General features: G+C 48.6%; 4 protein-coding genes across 4 annotated transcripts; 1 reads left to right on the forward strand and 3 right to left on the reverse strand.

The window, feature by feature from the left end:
• Positions 1-241: 241 nt before the first annotated feature.
• Positions 242-1358, reverse strand: LAJ45_01581 (uncharacterized protein; the record flags this gene model as incomplete). The annotated part of the gene is made up of 2 exons (XM_046111174.1): positions 242-502; positions 567-1358. 2 exons carry the CDS (start codon positions 1356-1358, stop codon positions 242-244), a joined length of 1053 nt encoding a protein of 350 aa, XP_045975118.1.
• A 2933-nt stretch (positions 1359-4291) lies between these two features.
• LAJ45_01582 (uncharacterized protein) lies at positions 4292-7278 on the forward strand (the record flags this gene model as incomplete). The annotated part of the gene is made up of 6 exons (XM_046111175.1): positions 4292-4422; positions 4568-4718; positions 4774-4976; positions 5030-5233; positions 5290-6848; positions 6908-7278. 6 exons carry the CDS (start codon positions 4292-4294, stop codon positions 7276-7278), a joined length of 2619 nt encoding a protein of 872 aa, XP_045975119.1.
• A 3938-nt stretch (positions 7279-11216) lies between these two features.
• Positions 11217-11768, reverse strand: LAJ45_01583 (uncharacterized protein; the record flags this gene model as incomplete). Its single annotated transcript, XM_046111176.1, has 1 exon — positions 11217-11768. One exon carries the CDS (start codon positions 11766-11768, stop codon positions 11217-11219), a length of 552 nt encoding a protein of 183 aa, XP_045975120.1.
• A 1474-nt stretch (positions 11769-13242) lies between these two features.
• On the reverse strand, positions 13243-16046 carry LAJ45_01584 (uncharacterized protein; the record flags this gene model as incomplete). The annotated part of the gene is made up of 5 exons (XM_046111177.1): positions 13243-14774; positions 14837-14897; positions 14968-15173; positions 15296-15371; positions 15609-16046. The coding sequence occupies 5 exons, from the start codon at positions 16044-16046 to the stop codon at positions 13243-13245; spliced, it is 2313 nt and encodes a 770-aa protein (XP_045975121.1).
• Positions 16047-16584: the final 538 nt, after the last annotated feature.

Genomic DNA, 16584 nt, shown 5'->3' on the forward strand with positions numbered 1-16584 from the left:
AATTCTCACGCTGGATATGGACATTTGCAATTGGAATCGTATGGGCAACAATGGATACATGTGCTTATTATATCCAATACCTTTGATATCGAAAAGCGGTAATATGTACTATGAGAGAGAGGAGTGAACGCTGATGTGGTAGCTTGTTTAGGCGATACCCTTCATGGAGCAGAGAAACTGTACTGAACAAATGCTATATGGTATCCTGCTTTGTATAGTACGTCTCGGCCATCTTTAAGGCCTATTTTTTAGCACCAGTCTTCCGTCTCTCAAGCATTTCTTGATGCTTTCGGATAACAGCGGGAACTATCAGACTTTCGATCTCAACCTCCTCTGAGTCTTGGCCTGCTTCTGGTGTACGGATCCATTCAATGCCCTCTCGGTCTACAAAGACAACCTCGCGTTTTCGCGTAGAGAGGAGATTTCCAATAACAAGGTGGTGGGAGTAACGCTCAAGACTTTGTCTGCATTTTGAGAGGAGCATTTGGGGATCGGTTTCCAGCTATTTCATAAGATCAGCATGTTAATCTTATAAAGATTTACTTCTCTTCAAAGAAGGGGCAGACCTTAAAAGAGACAATCATTGCCTGGGGAGCCCATTGTTCCACTAATCTTTTCAGAAACTTTGGTACAGGATCCAGATCAACGATTAATTTCTTTCCACCACCAACCCCAGAACCGTCACCGCCTAATGAAGGGATATCTCCACTTTGAATTTTATGTTCCGCCATCCTGCTGGGAGGTACAAAGAAGTCCGATACAGCAGCTGCAAGGTAGAACAATGCCTCATTTCCCAAGCATTGCATCTCGCATGCCAATGCCTTCAATGTGAAAAGATAACTCGTCACAGTCGTGAACGGTAGTAGGAGAAGTAGGTTCTTTTTTTTGGCTTCCTGGTACTTCCTCAGCACAGACAACATTTCCTGCCGGTACTTGGCCTTCACAACTACATCTGGAGTTGCTGCCTGCTCAGCCTTCCCACCATCCTCCTCGTCCTCGCCGATGCGCCCCCATTCAGATAAGAAATCGAGGAAACAGTTTGTCGAATGGGAATAATGTCTAGAGAACGGAAGGAGCGAGAATTGTCGGTGTAGAAAGATCACGGCGTAACCGTGGGAGAGGAAATACTCGGCTGAAGTAGCTCCTCGTGTTCCGGCCGAAAAGTTATCGATGAAGCGTACTGTCTGGTTCTCTAGTGGTACTGTAGTCCCGCCTGAGGTGAGAAGAACGACAGGTCGCTTTGCATCATGATGCTGCTTGACAAAGGCATTTGCAAGCGCTGTATGTTCGGCTAGAGTACTCGGTGGTAGATTGGTCTCGAAGTAGTGAGTTTCTGAGAGCTCGGGGGTTATATTCATCCTAGCGGAATATCTGATAAACGGTAAGATAGGGAGAACGTTGATAAATTGGGTGCTATAGAGGAGCTAAAGCCAATAGTTGGGCAACTATTCAAATCGAATTTGAACAAGAGTTGAATTCAAGAATAATTGCATCTGGTTCACAAGCTAACAAAAGGGCAATTGCATAGGGCGTCGTTATTTTGAGTTCTGTCCAAATGTTCTAGAAAGGAGGGTATGCGGGGTTTCGACCCACGCAAAATTCCCCACTATACAACGTGACTTGAGCCTCGGCACATGGTACATGTAGTACTGACATGCAACTTCCCAGACACGGATACAATTACTTTGTCCACATACGAGTAAGACCTCGGTGTATCAAGTCGACCTCGAAGGGCAAGTATGTCCACTGTACCTACATGTTTTACAGTACGAGTCCAGAATGGGATTCTAAACTGAGAGCAGGTGCTGGCAGAGTTGTACAATTCCGTATACGGGCCTCGCCTAATGGAGACACTGTGACGTTGCTTCAAGATCTCCAGCGTGTTTAGTATCTTTCCGCACCACAGGCAAGGCGTGGCATGAAATAGCCGTGGCCTACTCTAGAAATACCCTTGCATTTGCATTATTGCAATAAGTGCAACCCAAGACTGGCTCGGAATACGAGGTTGGAGGATGGAAAACTAACGATCAATCCGTTGTGGTTACAGTTATAGTTACTACATGTAACCACCTACCAACCTACACGTAGAGCAGACAAATTTCATACATCGAGTGCCGTATCCGGCTATTCATAACCCTGCCAGATTGACGGGTAGATAAAAATGGATTCAAAGATTCCAGGAACGTAAACTTCTTAGCGTCACACACTGTCTTCCGGTCCCCGACAGTTGAAGCACAAGGACAAACCGTGGAAGTGACCTTGGATAGGAAAAACACTTACAGAAGCCTCTCTTTTTTTATCTACCCCTTTTGCTGACGCGGGGGTTAAGCGTGTAGATTGACAACGACAGTGGCGTGAATGGGGATTTCCCCTGTGCTGGAAGATGTCAGGAAAGGTAGGTAACAGCATCGCGATACCCACATATAATTACTGATATGATGCTACTAAAGTGTTGGGATAGAGCAGAGGTTACATAGAGTATGTAGAGTACTCTATTCCGTAGATGAAAGTGTACATATGGATCTCCCTAAGAAATGGCATAGCCACGATGAGTACATACACTTATAATTCAGGACTCCACATAAAGTGCTCTATTAGGTACATGTATCTGTAGGTCGGTACTCTAGGTAGGTCATGACGATAACAAGCGCAAGCCGTGCCGGCTGCACGGTACCTTACGTGACGAGGAACCAACAACAAACGTTCCTGGGAGGACCAAAAAGGGTAAGTAGGGGTTTCAGCTCAACTGCACAACCGAAAGGACTCAAAGCTTAGCCCACACCACGACTAGCGGTAAGATGCCCGAAAAAACCTAGTAAGTGCCATATTCGGTCGGTTTGGATGAAGGCTGGCTGAGGCATGCAGCTGCCAGTTGTAAAGAAAACCTGCAGGGTTGAAAAAGAAGAAGGGTCCGAGGGAAACTCCGGTACTGCCGTTCGTGATCCGGGATTCGATTCAAAGTGCAGCCATGCACTCGAGTACATACTCAACCACGAACATGCCTACCGTAAAATCTGAGAAATTTCGTTGCGCTGCAACAGGGATAAATGCGCATATAGACCTATCAGAGGCAGTCTTTTAACACCAATCTACAAGTTTTAGTGTAAAAGATCCCTACTACAGCGCAACGAAATTTCTCAGATTATACGGTACTCTACATGTAGCACTCTTGAAGATACAGCCATGATCATGAAGGAAGTTTCTTTTCGATGCCCAGACGTAACAGGCACTGCCTTACTGCCCACCATCATGGTAACGGCTCGGGATAGGCGGCAAGGTTTTGTGGCTGCTCATTGTCTGATATCCCATTCCATTTTCAATTTAACATCGCTAGAATATGTGGGGTTAGAGTTGATTAAACCCCTGACAAGACGAAGACGAAAATTGTGATTGGGCGTGAGACACAACGTGATTTGCAGGGCCAGGGGTATAGGTCCAATAGGACAGCAGAAGTGAACTCTAAATAAAGATTCACTTTAGACTGGCGCTGTTTTCACGAGACAGATTTCTTCTTATTCTTCTTCGTCTTCTTTAATCCTAACCTATCGCAGTTCTCCCTGCCGAATCTCCCCCCCTGCCCCTCCAGCATCATTTATTCTACAGCTGTGTATCCCGCAGTTACCCAGTCACTTACAGCTTGCATAACCCGCTCTTCTGTGAGCTTAATTTGCAATTGTTTGCCAGGTCACGGCCATGCTAGTAGCGGTTACATGTGTTCTGTTCTGTGCCTTGTGACGCTACACTCTACTTCTTAGTAGTTTCTTGGTCTCTTGGTAAATTGTTGCCGCTTCACCCTTTATTGCGGATAGTCTATTCCCAAGCCGCGTTTCTAACTCTTTTATAACCCCTTCCTCCTTCCACCTCTTCTTCTCTTTCCCCACCACCATCCCCTCATTCTCTAATCATCATCTCGAACTTCCCATCTAACGAAGGGGTTCTTGATATTCACTCGCTTTCAGTTTGTCACCAGCCTATCACACTCGCTATTTCCAACCGTAATCACTATTTTAAAGCTTTCACTGTCTAAGGTAGGAGATCTTTCCCATTCTGATGTCTCTGCTCGGAGCAACATGACCCTTCCACCTACATTGCATACTTAAAACATGGCATATGCATCGAGATTGTCTCAATTCTCGGTGAAAACGCATCATTGGATGGTTTCTGTCAGCACTACCTACTATTTATTCCTTCATTTCCCCTTCTATACTCTTGTCTCCTCATCTCCTCTTTAGAAGACTACTAACTTTTCTTCCGCTGCTCAGCCTCTATCTACTGAGCACACTAATTCACAATGAAGAATTTCCTCATTCTCTCGGGTCTCCTGGCCCAGGGAGTTCTTGGGAACATCCATTTCCATAGAGAACCCACAGTCTGTGGAGATGCGTGCCCTCGTGGTGAGGTCTGCACTCCTGATGAGCCTTAGTAAGTCATATCCCATTTGATTTAAATAAAATTCCCTCATTTAGTTTTTATAATTATTTCAGTCGAACACACCGATAAACACCGTTTATTGGTTGTGAGATAATATGATTATATCTGTAAACATTTACTAACAGCGGACTTACAGCTGCGTACGCGATGCACACTACCTTTTTGCTCGTATGCCCAACCCAATTCCTGCTCCTGGTGATTTCTCTACCACCGGCCAATGTGGACCTGCCAATGGTGGTCTGATTTGCAACCCGGCGGCCACCTCTTATACTGGAACATGCTGCTCTGTAAGGCTCTCAATTACTGCTATCGAAACTATAAACTTACACTATTTGATATTAGCAATATGGATGGTGTGGAAATACACCTGCTCACTGTGGAACTGGTTGTACATCTGGTTGCACTGGAACTGGTACTACCACTACCACTCCCCCGGCCGCCACATCTGCTGCAGCTGTTCCCAGAGCCGATGGTCGTTGCGGAACAGATTTCGCCGGTGCAACTTGCGCGGGATCTACCTTTGGAACATGCTGTAGTCAATATGGGTATGTTTGTATCGAAATTGCTTTATAACATTAACATCAACTAACAATCACAGATACTGCGGTGCCACTGATGGTCACTGCTTGGCTTCAAATGGGTGTCAATCTGGATGCACTGGAACCCCTCCAGTCTCTTCTACTCCCCCCGCCACTTCTTCTGCGCCTGCAACTGCTCCCAGAGCCGATGGTCGTTGCGGAACAGATTTCGCTGGCGCAACTTGTGCGGGATCTGCTTTTGGGACATGCTGCAGTCAATACGGGTATGTTTGCATCGAAATTGCTTTATAGTCATTAACATTAACTAACAATCACACAGATACTGCGGTACCACTGATGGTCACTGCTTGCCTGCTAGTGGGTGCCAATCTGGGTGTACAGGAACTACCCCTGTCACTCCTGTTGAAAGCAGCACCACTACTGGAGAACCTGTCCTCGGATCTCCTACCCCATCTGCCGTTCCTGTCGGACCTCCTAGCACTGATGGTACTTGCGGTCATAGCAACACACCCGCATATACCTGCACTGGCTTCGCCCTGGGAGAGTGCTGTTCTATGTACGGTTTCTGCGGTAACACTGATACTCACTGTGGTGACGGATGCCAATCAGACTCCTCTATTGGAACAGATGGAACTCAAAAGTGCAAAAATGGAGGATCAACACCTGCGCCCGGTCCATCTCCTGCTCCTATCACAAACAGCGGTGCCTTCGCAGTCGTGGGACAGTCCGGTGTTCCGGTCATGCACGCCGGTCTTATGCCTAATGGTCGCGTTATCTTCTTGGACAAGGTTGAGAACTACACTCAGCTAAGGCTACCAAACGGCCAGTATGCATACTCCTCCGAGTATGACCCCGTAAGCAATACTGTCGTCCCCTTGAGTTACAAGACCAACGCCTTCTGCGCTGGAGGTATCTTCCTTGCAAACGGTGACTTTGTTTCTCTTGGTGGCAATGGTCCTTTGGATTTCATCGACCCTACTGTCACGGATGGATTTGATGCTATTCGCTACATCAGCCGTTCTTCTTCTGATGCTAGTCTTAATGGCCAGAGCTGGAGGGAGCCCGGTAACAAGTTGGCTAGCAAGCGTTGGTATGCATCTGCTCAGATCTTGGCTGATGGCAGAATCTTTGTTGCATCTGGAAGTTTGAATGGACTCGACCCTACTGTTCCTGCCAACAACAACCCTACCTATGAGATCCTTAGTCCCGCCGGTATTTCTGAGGGAAATAATATTGACATGGAGATTTTGGTCAAGAACCAGCCTTACTACATGTATCCTTTCATGCATCTCCTCAAAGATGGTCAACTTTTTGTCTTCACTTCCAAGTCCTCAGATATTTTCAACGTTGTTACCAATGCCATCACCAAGGTTATGCCTGATCTTCCTGGCGATTACCGAACTTACCCCAATACTGGCGGAAGTGTTCTGTTACCTCTCTCAAGCGCAAGCAACTGGAACTCAAAGGTTATGATCTGTGGTGGTGGAGCTTACCAAGATATCACTGCTCCCACCGAAGCCAGTTGCGGTGTAATCTCTCCTGAAGCTGCCAACCCTACCTGGGAAATGGATGCTATGCCAGCTGGCCGTGTCATGGTGGAGGGTGTTCTCCTTCCTGACGGAACTGTTCTTTGGGTCAATGGTGCCAACCGTGGTGCCCAGGGATTCGAGCTTGCTACTGACCCAACTTTCCCTGCTCTTCTTTATGATCCTACCAAGGCTCTAGGCGCTCGATGGACCCAGCTCGCATCTAGCACCATCCCGAGATTGTACCACTCTGTTGCCCTCTTGTTGCTTGATGGAACTGTCATGATTACTGGAAGCAACCCTCACGAGATGCCAATCCTAGCTACCTCCGCAACCACTCCATATATCACTGGTAAGTTACCTTGAACCAAAAGCTGACAACTGAAATGTTTGCTAATTCTATCTCCACAGATTTCCGTGTTGAGAAGTTCACTCCTCCCTACCTCCAGGGCGCAAATGCAGCTCTCCGTCCTACCGCGATGGTGCTTAGCTCCAAATCCCTCCCTGCAAACGGATCCACCTTTACTATCAAATTTAATGTTCCTGTCACTGCTAAGGGCGTCAAAGTCTCACTTTACTATGGTGGTTTCGTTACACACAGTGTCCACATGGGCCACCGCATGCTGTTCCTTGACAACACTGGTTTCGTTGCTGGCACCGCTGCGCAAACTATCACCGTCACCATGCCACCAAACAAGAACACCTGCCCACCAGGCCCTTATGTTGTTTACGTGGTTGCTGATGGTATCCCATCTGTCGGCCAGTTCGTCTCGGTCGTCTAAAGAAATAATTCTCTTATAGTAAAGGACTTTAAATACTAATTCTCTTTGTTGCATCTGGTCGGGGGTTTTCCTTTTCTGTCATGAGCTTTCTACAGTTCCCTTACGTTTGTGTGTCCTCAAATTCTGTTTTTGCACAGTCGGTTCGCCATGCTCTGTTCTTTTCGCAAAATTCACTGGGCGGTTATGAACATGGGGTTACGTCTCTAGAATCTTAGTGTGGAGGGTTTGGTGGGTTTCATAGGCATAGAAGAGGGAGAATGAAAATCGATTGGCTTTCAAGAAAACCAGACTGAGCTTTTTTTTTTTTTTTTTTTTTTGCTTGATGATGTGTATGTGGATCATTACAATAAAAGTAATCATAAAGCTGAACATATTTCTACCTCTACATTATGAGTCCATTATTGATCAAATCTTAAAATACATCCCTTACTTTTCTGTCCAGGTGCCTGGGAGTGGGAGATGTCGATGTGCAATTGGCGCCTATCTCAGGGCGCCTATTGTGCTGTCAGGGTTAGGGTAATCTATACACAACCATGCACGAATCATTCATAGAATACACCGGATCCGCAATATCTAGGGCAGGGCACCTGCATCCAGCCCCACGCAAGCGAACAAGGGATCACAAAAGAAGCGATGTGTGAGAGGATTCCTTATACCAATTAGGTGAAACGCGAATTTACACTGGGCACATTGATGCAGCCACCTATGTGTGAGTAGGTAGGTACTTTTCAGTTTCACACCTCACTTGATGAAATCCTCGCGGGTGTTGATGATTTCTGTACCCATAGTCTAGTTGTGGGGGGGGGGGGGTGGATGTGATGACTGAGGGCAACATCTACATACTTTTAGCCTAGGGCAGTCAGTCACCAGACCTGCTGGGCCAAGAACGTCAATACGAGCTGCGTCCCAGGTTCGGAAAGGCAAAAGAGGTACACATACATACTCCATCCTGCCTTCCTTTTTGCTTTTTTGTTGTCATCACGCACTCTTTTTCTTTTCGGTGCACAGCTCTACCTGAGTGCATAGGTACCCTATTCACATTAGACGCCAGCAAGGGTGGGGGTGGGTGAGGTGGGAGGTGGGAGGTGGGAGGTGGGAGGTGAGAAGCTCAGGGTCCTGACTGGGTTTTTTTTGTCTAAACATCATCTTTTTTGTTTTCGCTTAGATGCCTGGATCTGATGCCGTAGTTGCACTTTTCCCCTGTCAGCAATTACACTGCATTCCAGCGCTCAGATATATGTAATGCTATGTGCACATCTGGTAAACCAAGAGCCTTGGGAGGCTCTTGGTGATTCTTGGAGGCTCTTGGTGATTCTTGGGTATGTAACAAAAAATTACGGGATGATCCATGCTTGGCAAAATGTGTCGAGTGATTGGACATGAGTTATCAATGCGTGCGCCTTTTTCCACTTCCGGATCCGACGTCTTACCGTCCCATGCTATTCTGCGGCCTTGTTAATACAACCACAACCACAACCACAATGACCCCCCCCAATCTATTTCTGCTTTTTCCGGGACTTTTCTGTCTAGACCTGTTCCATCCGACTCTTGTGAATTGAAATAAAAAAAGAGATACTTTCTCCTGTTCCCCGAGAACTAAGACAGGATCCAAAACATGGAAAACCCGCACGTCCTGATCTGATGTTCATAGTAAGTCAGACTTATTCTCGTGATTCAATTTCAAGGAAGTTACAATGGTGTTGTGTACTCAAAATAACCTTCTTCGTACTCCCGATTGAGCTCAAGCATCAATGCTGCTGCACGTTACTCTATCAACTGTCCACATGGTTGATCGGATGTGTCAAGGGGTTTAAATTACCGGGAAAACAAAATATATATAAAAAAAAAAAGGCCATGGCCACCGCCAAAAAAGAATTGCGCTAAAACATGGCTTTTGCACTGGCATCTGGAGAGTTTGAAAGATTGCGTAAGGGAAGGGAGTTGAGGGAACTACCAAGGAACCAAGGAATAAAGTTTCCGTAGGTTGCACAGAAAAAAGCGAAATTGAATCTCTGGGCTTCCTGGGCGTGATCCAGTGGAATGATGCCGAGACCGTTGTTGAATGTGTTACCGTGTTACCAAAAGGATGGATTTGACCCACGTCACTACCGATTGGGCAAAACGTTCGTCTGTCCCTTCCCCCACCCATCCCACCTCTGATATCCTATCAGAGTCCGTGTAAAGCGAAGCTAACTGTCTATGGGAAACTTTTGGGCCTTATTTGTTTTTTTTTGTTTCTGTAGCGAATTACGCTCACTTGGCGTGGCGTGGCGCACTCGCCCAGGAACGAAAAATGAGAGAGATCATGTAGAAAGGGAAAGTGAGAAAGAACGCCACTTGTTTGAGGTTCCAAAAGCAGGATGGCGAAAAAGGACCACAAAAGGAAAGAAAGCGACAGTTACTGCAAATCCCTAGAGTTATGTGTTCCTGATCACCGAGCCAAATCTGCGAAATAGGGAGAGACTTTTGATACAACTTACCTCATTAAATTTCACCGGCACATGCCCGATAGATATCGATCAACAAAACTAAGCGCCAGAGACACTATTAGTAAGAGCCCGCCCCTCCTTCTCACACAGACATGATATGATCTGAAAAGAAACACACACTGGCTGACGCGTACGTTGGCTTCTTGGGACCAAGCCTCCTTTTCAGGCTGCAGTTGCCTTAATCGATAAAGAGATAAGAGCCCAGCTTCTTGGAAGAAAGTGTGAAATGGGTGATTGCATAGGTTACTCCTACCCCTCACCCTTCCCCCTCTTCGTGCATAATACTAGATGCAAGCCTGTGTTCCTGCGTCTTTTTGAGACTCAAGGGAATAGAGTATCTCACCTGTAAGGGGCAACATCTCATCATCAGTGCAAGTGGCGGAAACAGGAGATGGCGAAAGCAGGGGCAAAGGGGCAAAGAGATGAGGGCAAAGGGGATGAAGAGAAACACTTGAAAAATATCGAGTGATGCTACATGAAAAACGACCCTAACCCTAACGGGAACAATCAAAAACCTTGTCTCCCCCTGTACAAACTCTATTTTGACCTCATTGGTTTTTTTTTTAATTCTCTTTCTATTTCTCGGCGGGGGTGTCTGGTCTGAGTAGCTAGCTCCCGATACCCACGAGATCAGCGGGTGTAGATGTTTGATCTTCTGATCGGTACGGGGCAAGAATTCGGGACAAGAACTCGGGATGGGTTCCGACGGGGAGAATAATTTTTACCTGGTACATACTAACAAACTAGCAGAATTCTCTAGAGTGTTTCGTTCGGGAGAGCTTTACCAGTCGTGGTATATGGAGTTTTAGCTTCACGGGGAGTGCCTTGGGAATTCTTGGGAGTCGTTGGAACTTGGAGGGGCCTTGGGAGCGTGACATGAGCGAGTGACAATATTTAGTTGTCACGTTTTCTGTGACCTTCATGACTTCTCATTGGGTTGGGTCACAAGGCACGTGGTGGATTAGACTACGGATTATGAAAAATGATTCGACCACTCGGAAAAGGTTTGAAAATTGGACTCTAGCACATTGAGTGTTCCACAAAAGGACACGAGAACTGTGCTAGGTGGCTTTGGAATAAAGCTCACCTTCTTGACAGGAACTCTGTATGCAATTAATGAATTAAACAAAAAAAAAAAAAAAAAAAGACAGGAACTCTGTGACTGCAGAAAAATGACCCTCGACACGAATAATAATGTTTGCTCTCCACCTATTTTCAGCTTTCTTTTAATTTATCACTGGAACTCATGTTATAAAAAATCTATACAAGTATTCAATAGTAACCTTCGTGGTACGGAAGTCCTTTACCCTTGAGTTAATGATCTTCCCTACATGAAGTTGACTCTTGATTGCAAGACATGATTACTGTAACATATATTGAGTACATGCCCTCTTATATCCAAACACTGTATCCCCGAAACGTCCAATACTAACTCCCCTCCTCCTCAGATCAATACTGCTGCCCCAAACCCCTCACAAAATTCTCAAGATCCTCCGCCATCCCACCCACTTTCAACCTCAAATCAGCGGGCAGGCACTCACAAAGAAGAATACTAGAGCTAGGGGACTTACACTCAACCTCCGTAACCCCATTCAAAAAGTCCTCCGCCGCGGCCTGTAGCAGAACCAGGGCATCAATATCCCATATGTACCCCGTCGTCATCGTCGTTGTCGCCACAAGCCCCGCCATGAGGTCGTGGGCCATGTCTCTTGGGGAGAAGTCCTGTAGACCCGGTGGCTGTGCAGCAGCAGCAGTGGGAGCTACAGAGACCGTCATGGCTGTGACGGCGGGAGGGGACAGGTGCGTCGGGGGAGGGACTCTGATGGTGAGGGGTATGTGCTTGCGAGCTGCACCTCCTACTGCTTTCTCTGGTCCTCTTACTCCGCTGCTCGATTTATCGCTAGCGCTGGTAGTGCTGCTGGTGGTGCTGCTAGTGGTGCTGCTGGTGGTGCTGCTGGTGGTGCTGCTGGTGGTGCTGAGCTGGATTTCTTGCTTTGTCATTGTGTAGCTCAATTGGGAGAGAAGGCGTGTGTAGTAATCTGCTATAGCTAATAGACCGAGAACTGTACTCTAGCTCTCGACGGGGGGCTGTTCTGCGATATATCTATACTACCTACGTATACTAGTACCACCATCTTTCCCAATACCTACATAGATATAACAAACTTACCACAAACACAAACACCACAAAACCACCATTACCAGCAACACCACCATCTCACACCCGTTCGCCAACATACACCAAACTATCTCAACATCACCCAGTACTCACTACTCGCCAAAAAAAAAAAAAAAAGAAAAATAAAGTCTCTGGATGAATCAAGTACCTGGCATAATGGTTGCGTTGCAACGGTACTTAATTCATCCACAGACTTTATTTTTTTTTTGGCGAGTACATGTGATGGTTCCGAATTCGGATCATGTACGATCACTCGCCGCACTCACAACACATATATCATTGTTGGATCTGGGTTCATGACGTAGCGGTGTATCTAGAACCGTGCGCGTGTGCAGAACGCCTTATTAATGTCAATATTGCAGCCGAGGTTCCGACGCTGTTACGACGTGTTCGAAAGCGATACAGGCCTCGGATGATCTTATAATGTATTGGAGCGGGTATCATATAGCCATATTGGAACTGATTAGATCATAGCTAGGTGCGATTCTGAGTTCGGTATTTGATGTTTGTTTGTTTGTTTGCTAATCGGGGCCAATGCCTGGTCGGTTGGTTGGTTGGTGATGTTGATGGGGTTTGGGGTTTGGGGATCTAGACAACTAGTTGGGGGTGCATACTAGCTATGGTGCGAGAGGGAGAAAAGGAACCCTATACACACCTCTTCAATTCTTCCCATTGGCTCTGGGATTCAAATGAAGAGTCTCGCCTTGAACTATATCGACGCCAGAGCTAATGAGATATTACGTTGAGTTGGTTAACAAAGTCACCCTCCATGCCTAGTGTCAATGATTAGTAGCACGTCATAGTTGAACCACATCTTATGTGCAAACAAGCAGCACAACCTTCACAACCGCGATGAAAAGAAAGGGTGTGATTGAATAATTATGCAGAAAGCCAAAGATTGGTATAAAAAAAAACCATTCCCCAATATGGATCTCAAGGAGGGCCGATTTGAGAGAGTCGGTCAATTTGATTTACTTTTTATCACCTGGCAAAAAAGATCGACTCAACTGAATGAGGGGAGAACCGTTTGTAAATGGGCCACGAAAATACAAAGACAAGCAATACTCTAATTGACACTCCCCCAAGCCAACCACGGGATAGCAATGGCCACCCCATCTACTGTAACTGTACTGTACTATACTGTACTCTCAAAAGATACAAAGAGAAAAAAAAAAGCAAACAGAAAACCCCTATTTGTATACCTCTCCCCACCCATCCCCATCTCCATCCCCACCAACTCTCCCCCCCGTACCACGCTACTATACAAAATCCCCAACCATTAACCCCCCCAATTCTTCAATCCATCCCCTTATACCGCTCCAAAGCCCTCTCCTTCGTCTTCTTCACAAACTCACTATAACTGCCCCCGCTGCCGCCGCCCCCCCGGGCAACCTCCTCCACATCCCCCACCCGTGCACCCTTCATCCCCAGCCCCGCGCCCTGCGTATACATCTCCGCCACCACATGCTCTGTGCGGCCCTCCCCGCTCGCGCCAAGCCCCTGCCCGCTCGTCCACCCCATCTTGCCCAGCAGCGCTGCACCCTTGCTCTGCGCCACCACCTCCGCCTCCGCCTGTGCTGCCGGCGCCGCGGTAGGCTCCTTCCTTGCTGCAGCGGGCGCGCTCTTACCGAATACTTGTCGTCGCTCCTTGGCGCGGTCGCGGTACTCGGGTGTGGCGGACGAGGCGGACGAGGCGGTGATGCCGGCCTTAGCAAGCTTCTTGAGTGCCGCTTCGCACAGCGCGGGGTCCTTCAGGTTCGAGGCGTGCAGAGTGCTGACGCGCTCGTGCTCGTGGACTTTTTCGGGTGTCTTGAAGACGCGGGAGCAGAGGAGGCAGGCGAGCTTGTTCATGTCTGCGAACGACTCTCGCGGTGTCTCATCAGCCGGTTCAGCGGTGCGGCGTTTTTTTGGTGCGGAGCCGCCGGTGGAGGAGGGCTTGTCGTCGTCGCCGCCGTCGCCGGAGGTGGAGCCTGTTGTTGATTCTGCTGTGGTGATGGTGGTGGAGGTGGTGGTGTCGGGCTTGGTGATGCCGTGGAGCTCCGAGTGGCGGTTTTGCCAGAATTGGAGGTGGGCTGGGGTGGCCTTTTTGGATGTTGAGGCGGCGGAGATGCCGGGTGCCGCGGTGCCGGTGGCGGCGGCGTCTTTGTCGGCTTTGCGTTTCTTGGTCTTTGTCTTTTCGTCTGTGGTGTCTTTCGTGCCCTTTGCCGCCTTCTTTGAGTCTGCTGCGGCCTCATCGGCGGAGGCGGAGGCGGCGGCGGCAGTGGGCTCCTGCTCAGGCTTCGAGACTATAAACTCCGACACATACCCATCATCGTCCCAATACGCCAGGCGCAGGCCACCGCCCACGTTCGCCGTCATCGGTAGGAATGTGAAGCGCTCGGCGCCTCTTGACGCATTATACACGGGCACAAACACGCCCGGGTGTATATAGGACGCCGTGACGGGGCGGCTGCTAATTGTGAATTTCTCTGTCTTGTTGTACGCGGCGAGGGCGGCCTGGGCGTCGAGGGCCGTTGCAAACTCGACGAAGCCGTAGCGCCAGCTCTCGTCCGTCTTGCGGTCGCGCACGAGGAGCACACGCTTGATGGAGGATTCCTTTGCGCCGATGGGGGCGCCGCCGGTGCGGGAGGTTGGGGGGAGCTCGGGGGTGGTGCCGGGAGGGACCGTGAGCTTGAGGGCGCCCTTGGCGAGGAGCTCTTCGGTGACGGAGGGCTCGAGGCCGCGGAAGAGGAGGAATTGCGAAGGGGGGGATGTGGCCATGTCGCGTTCTCCGTCATTTGTGAAGTGTGTTGGGGTCGGGTGGGTGAGGGTGCCGGTCAGGGTGACTTCTGGCTTGTAGGTTAGATTACCTGTGGAGGGTGGTGATGATTACTCGGACGTGATTACGAACCTGAGCGTGGGGTCTGGCAGCGGAAGCATTCTTGGCGTCTGGGGAAGTTCAGGAGAAGGCACTGTTTTTGGCAGATAGTTAGAAAAAGTCGATATATGGCCAAGGGGCTTGAGAATGATGGGACAACTCACAACTCTGCATTTCCACTCCTCCTCGCCGTCATCTCTCCTCCTGCCTCTCCTGCCACCATCCTCATTATCCCGTTCCTTGGAAAACGCCACCTTACACCTATCCGCACCAGGCCCGAGGTTCAGCTTGTTTGGATAGTACTGCTGCAAGAAAGCGCGCGCATCCGGTACCGAGTAGAAATGGACAAAGGCAAACTGCCTTGAATTGCCTATAACTTCGAGAAACAAAGGCGAAGTGCCCGACACCCACTTAGAAACACAAAGATTCCCAACCACCCCCATAAATTCAGGATGTAAATGAAAGAAAGGAAGAAAGAAAGAAGGGGCTTACCGGTTTTGCGATCTCGAATAATCGTGACTTTCTCCACGTTCTCAACTTGCAATCCTTCTTGAAGACCTCTCATAATCTACAGGCGCCATACAGACCCCCCAGGTCAAACTTTCAGCAAAAGTCCACTAAAAAAGAATTGAAAGTGTGCGTGTGCAAAATGGGCATGGTGAAAAAAAAGAGGCATGATATAAAAAACATGAAATGACAGGGAAAAAACCGCCAGCCATTGTAGTTTTTTATATTTGCTCATAATAATAGTGGTGATGGTGGATGATGAATAGTATAGTCGTTCCAAGGGGGGAGGGTTAACAACGTAATCCTCATCCACATCCGCTCCCAGTCCCTCAATGATCACATCCCGACTCGCCGGCCCTCCCAGCCACTCCCTGTCTTCCCTGCTGCGGCTGCGATCCCGGGGCGCATCGCGGTCATAGTACCCCCCGCCTCCGCCGCCACTGTTTCCCCCTCTCCCGCTCATCCGGTCGTGCGAGTCGGACCGTGAGCGGTAGGACGAGGATGACGGCCCGTGGTAGGCACGGGGCGCTTTTGGTGCGTCGCGGGGCGGCGAACGGCCCCTAGCGGGAGAGTAGGAGGAGCGGCGGGAGCGGTGGTAGTCACGGTCCCGATCTCGGTCTCGGTCTACGGGGGCACCTCTGTAAGTATTGTTATTGCGGTTGTTGTTATTGTTGTTATGGTTGTAGTAGGGGTCCTCGTCTCTGTGGGGAGACTGGGGACGCTGGTAGTAGACCATCGTTCGTGCGTGCTACTGCGTGTTATTTCAGCTGAGTGCTTTTTTCTGTCTTTTTCTGGTTTTGTGCTGGCTGCTTGCTGTATGTACTTTTCTGTAGATGCTGGTGATGTTTGATATTGCTGTTAGTGATTGTAGTTTGTGGGTTGTGTGTGGTTGTGTGTGGTTGTGTGTGGTTGTGCAGAGTTGTGTGGTGTGGTTGGTGGCGGTGATTTGTGTGGTTTCTGGTGGTGGTGTATTTTGTTTCCAGGCGTGGATGGTGGATGAGTTGAGTGGATGAGTGAGCGGACTGTGGATGAGTTGAGATGAGATGTGCCGCGCAGAAGAAGGGCTGCTCGAAGCATGCAAGGGAACAACAGACAGACAGACAGAGCACACACACAGGACAGGAACAGGAACACAGGAACACAGGAGCACAAGCACTACGCTTACTAATAATATATGTACTCCCCCCCCAAGATACTCGCAGAACTCTGGTCAGCTGCCCTTCCCCTCCTCCTCCTCCTCCTCCTCGATCCTTCTCCTCCTGCTGCACATACCC

The sequence above is a fragment of the Morchella importuna genome (assembly GCF_003444635.1).
Source record: "Morchella importuna strain M04M26 chromosome Unknown Morimp01GS003, whole genome shotgun sequence".
Taxonomy (NCBI): Eukaryota; Fungi; Ascomycota; class Pezizomycetes; order Pezizales; family Morchellaceae; genus Morchella; species Morchella importuna.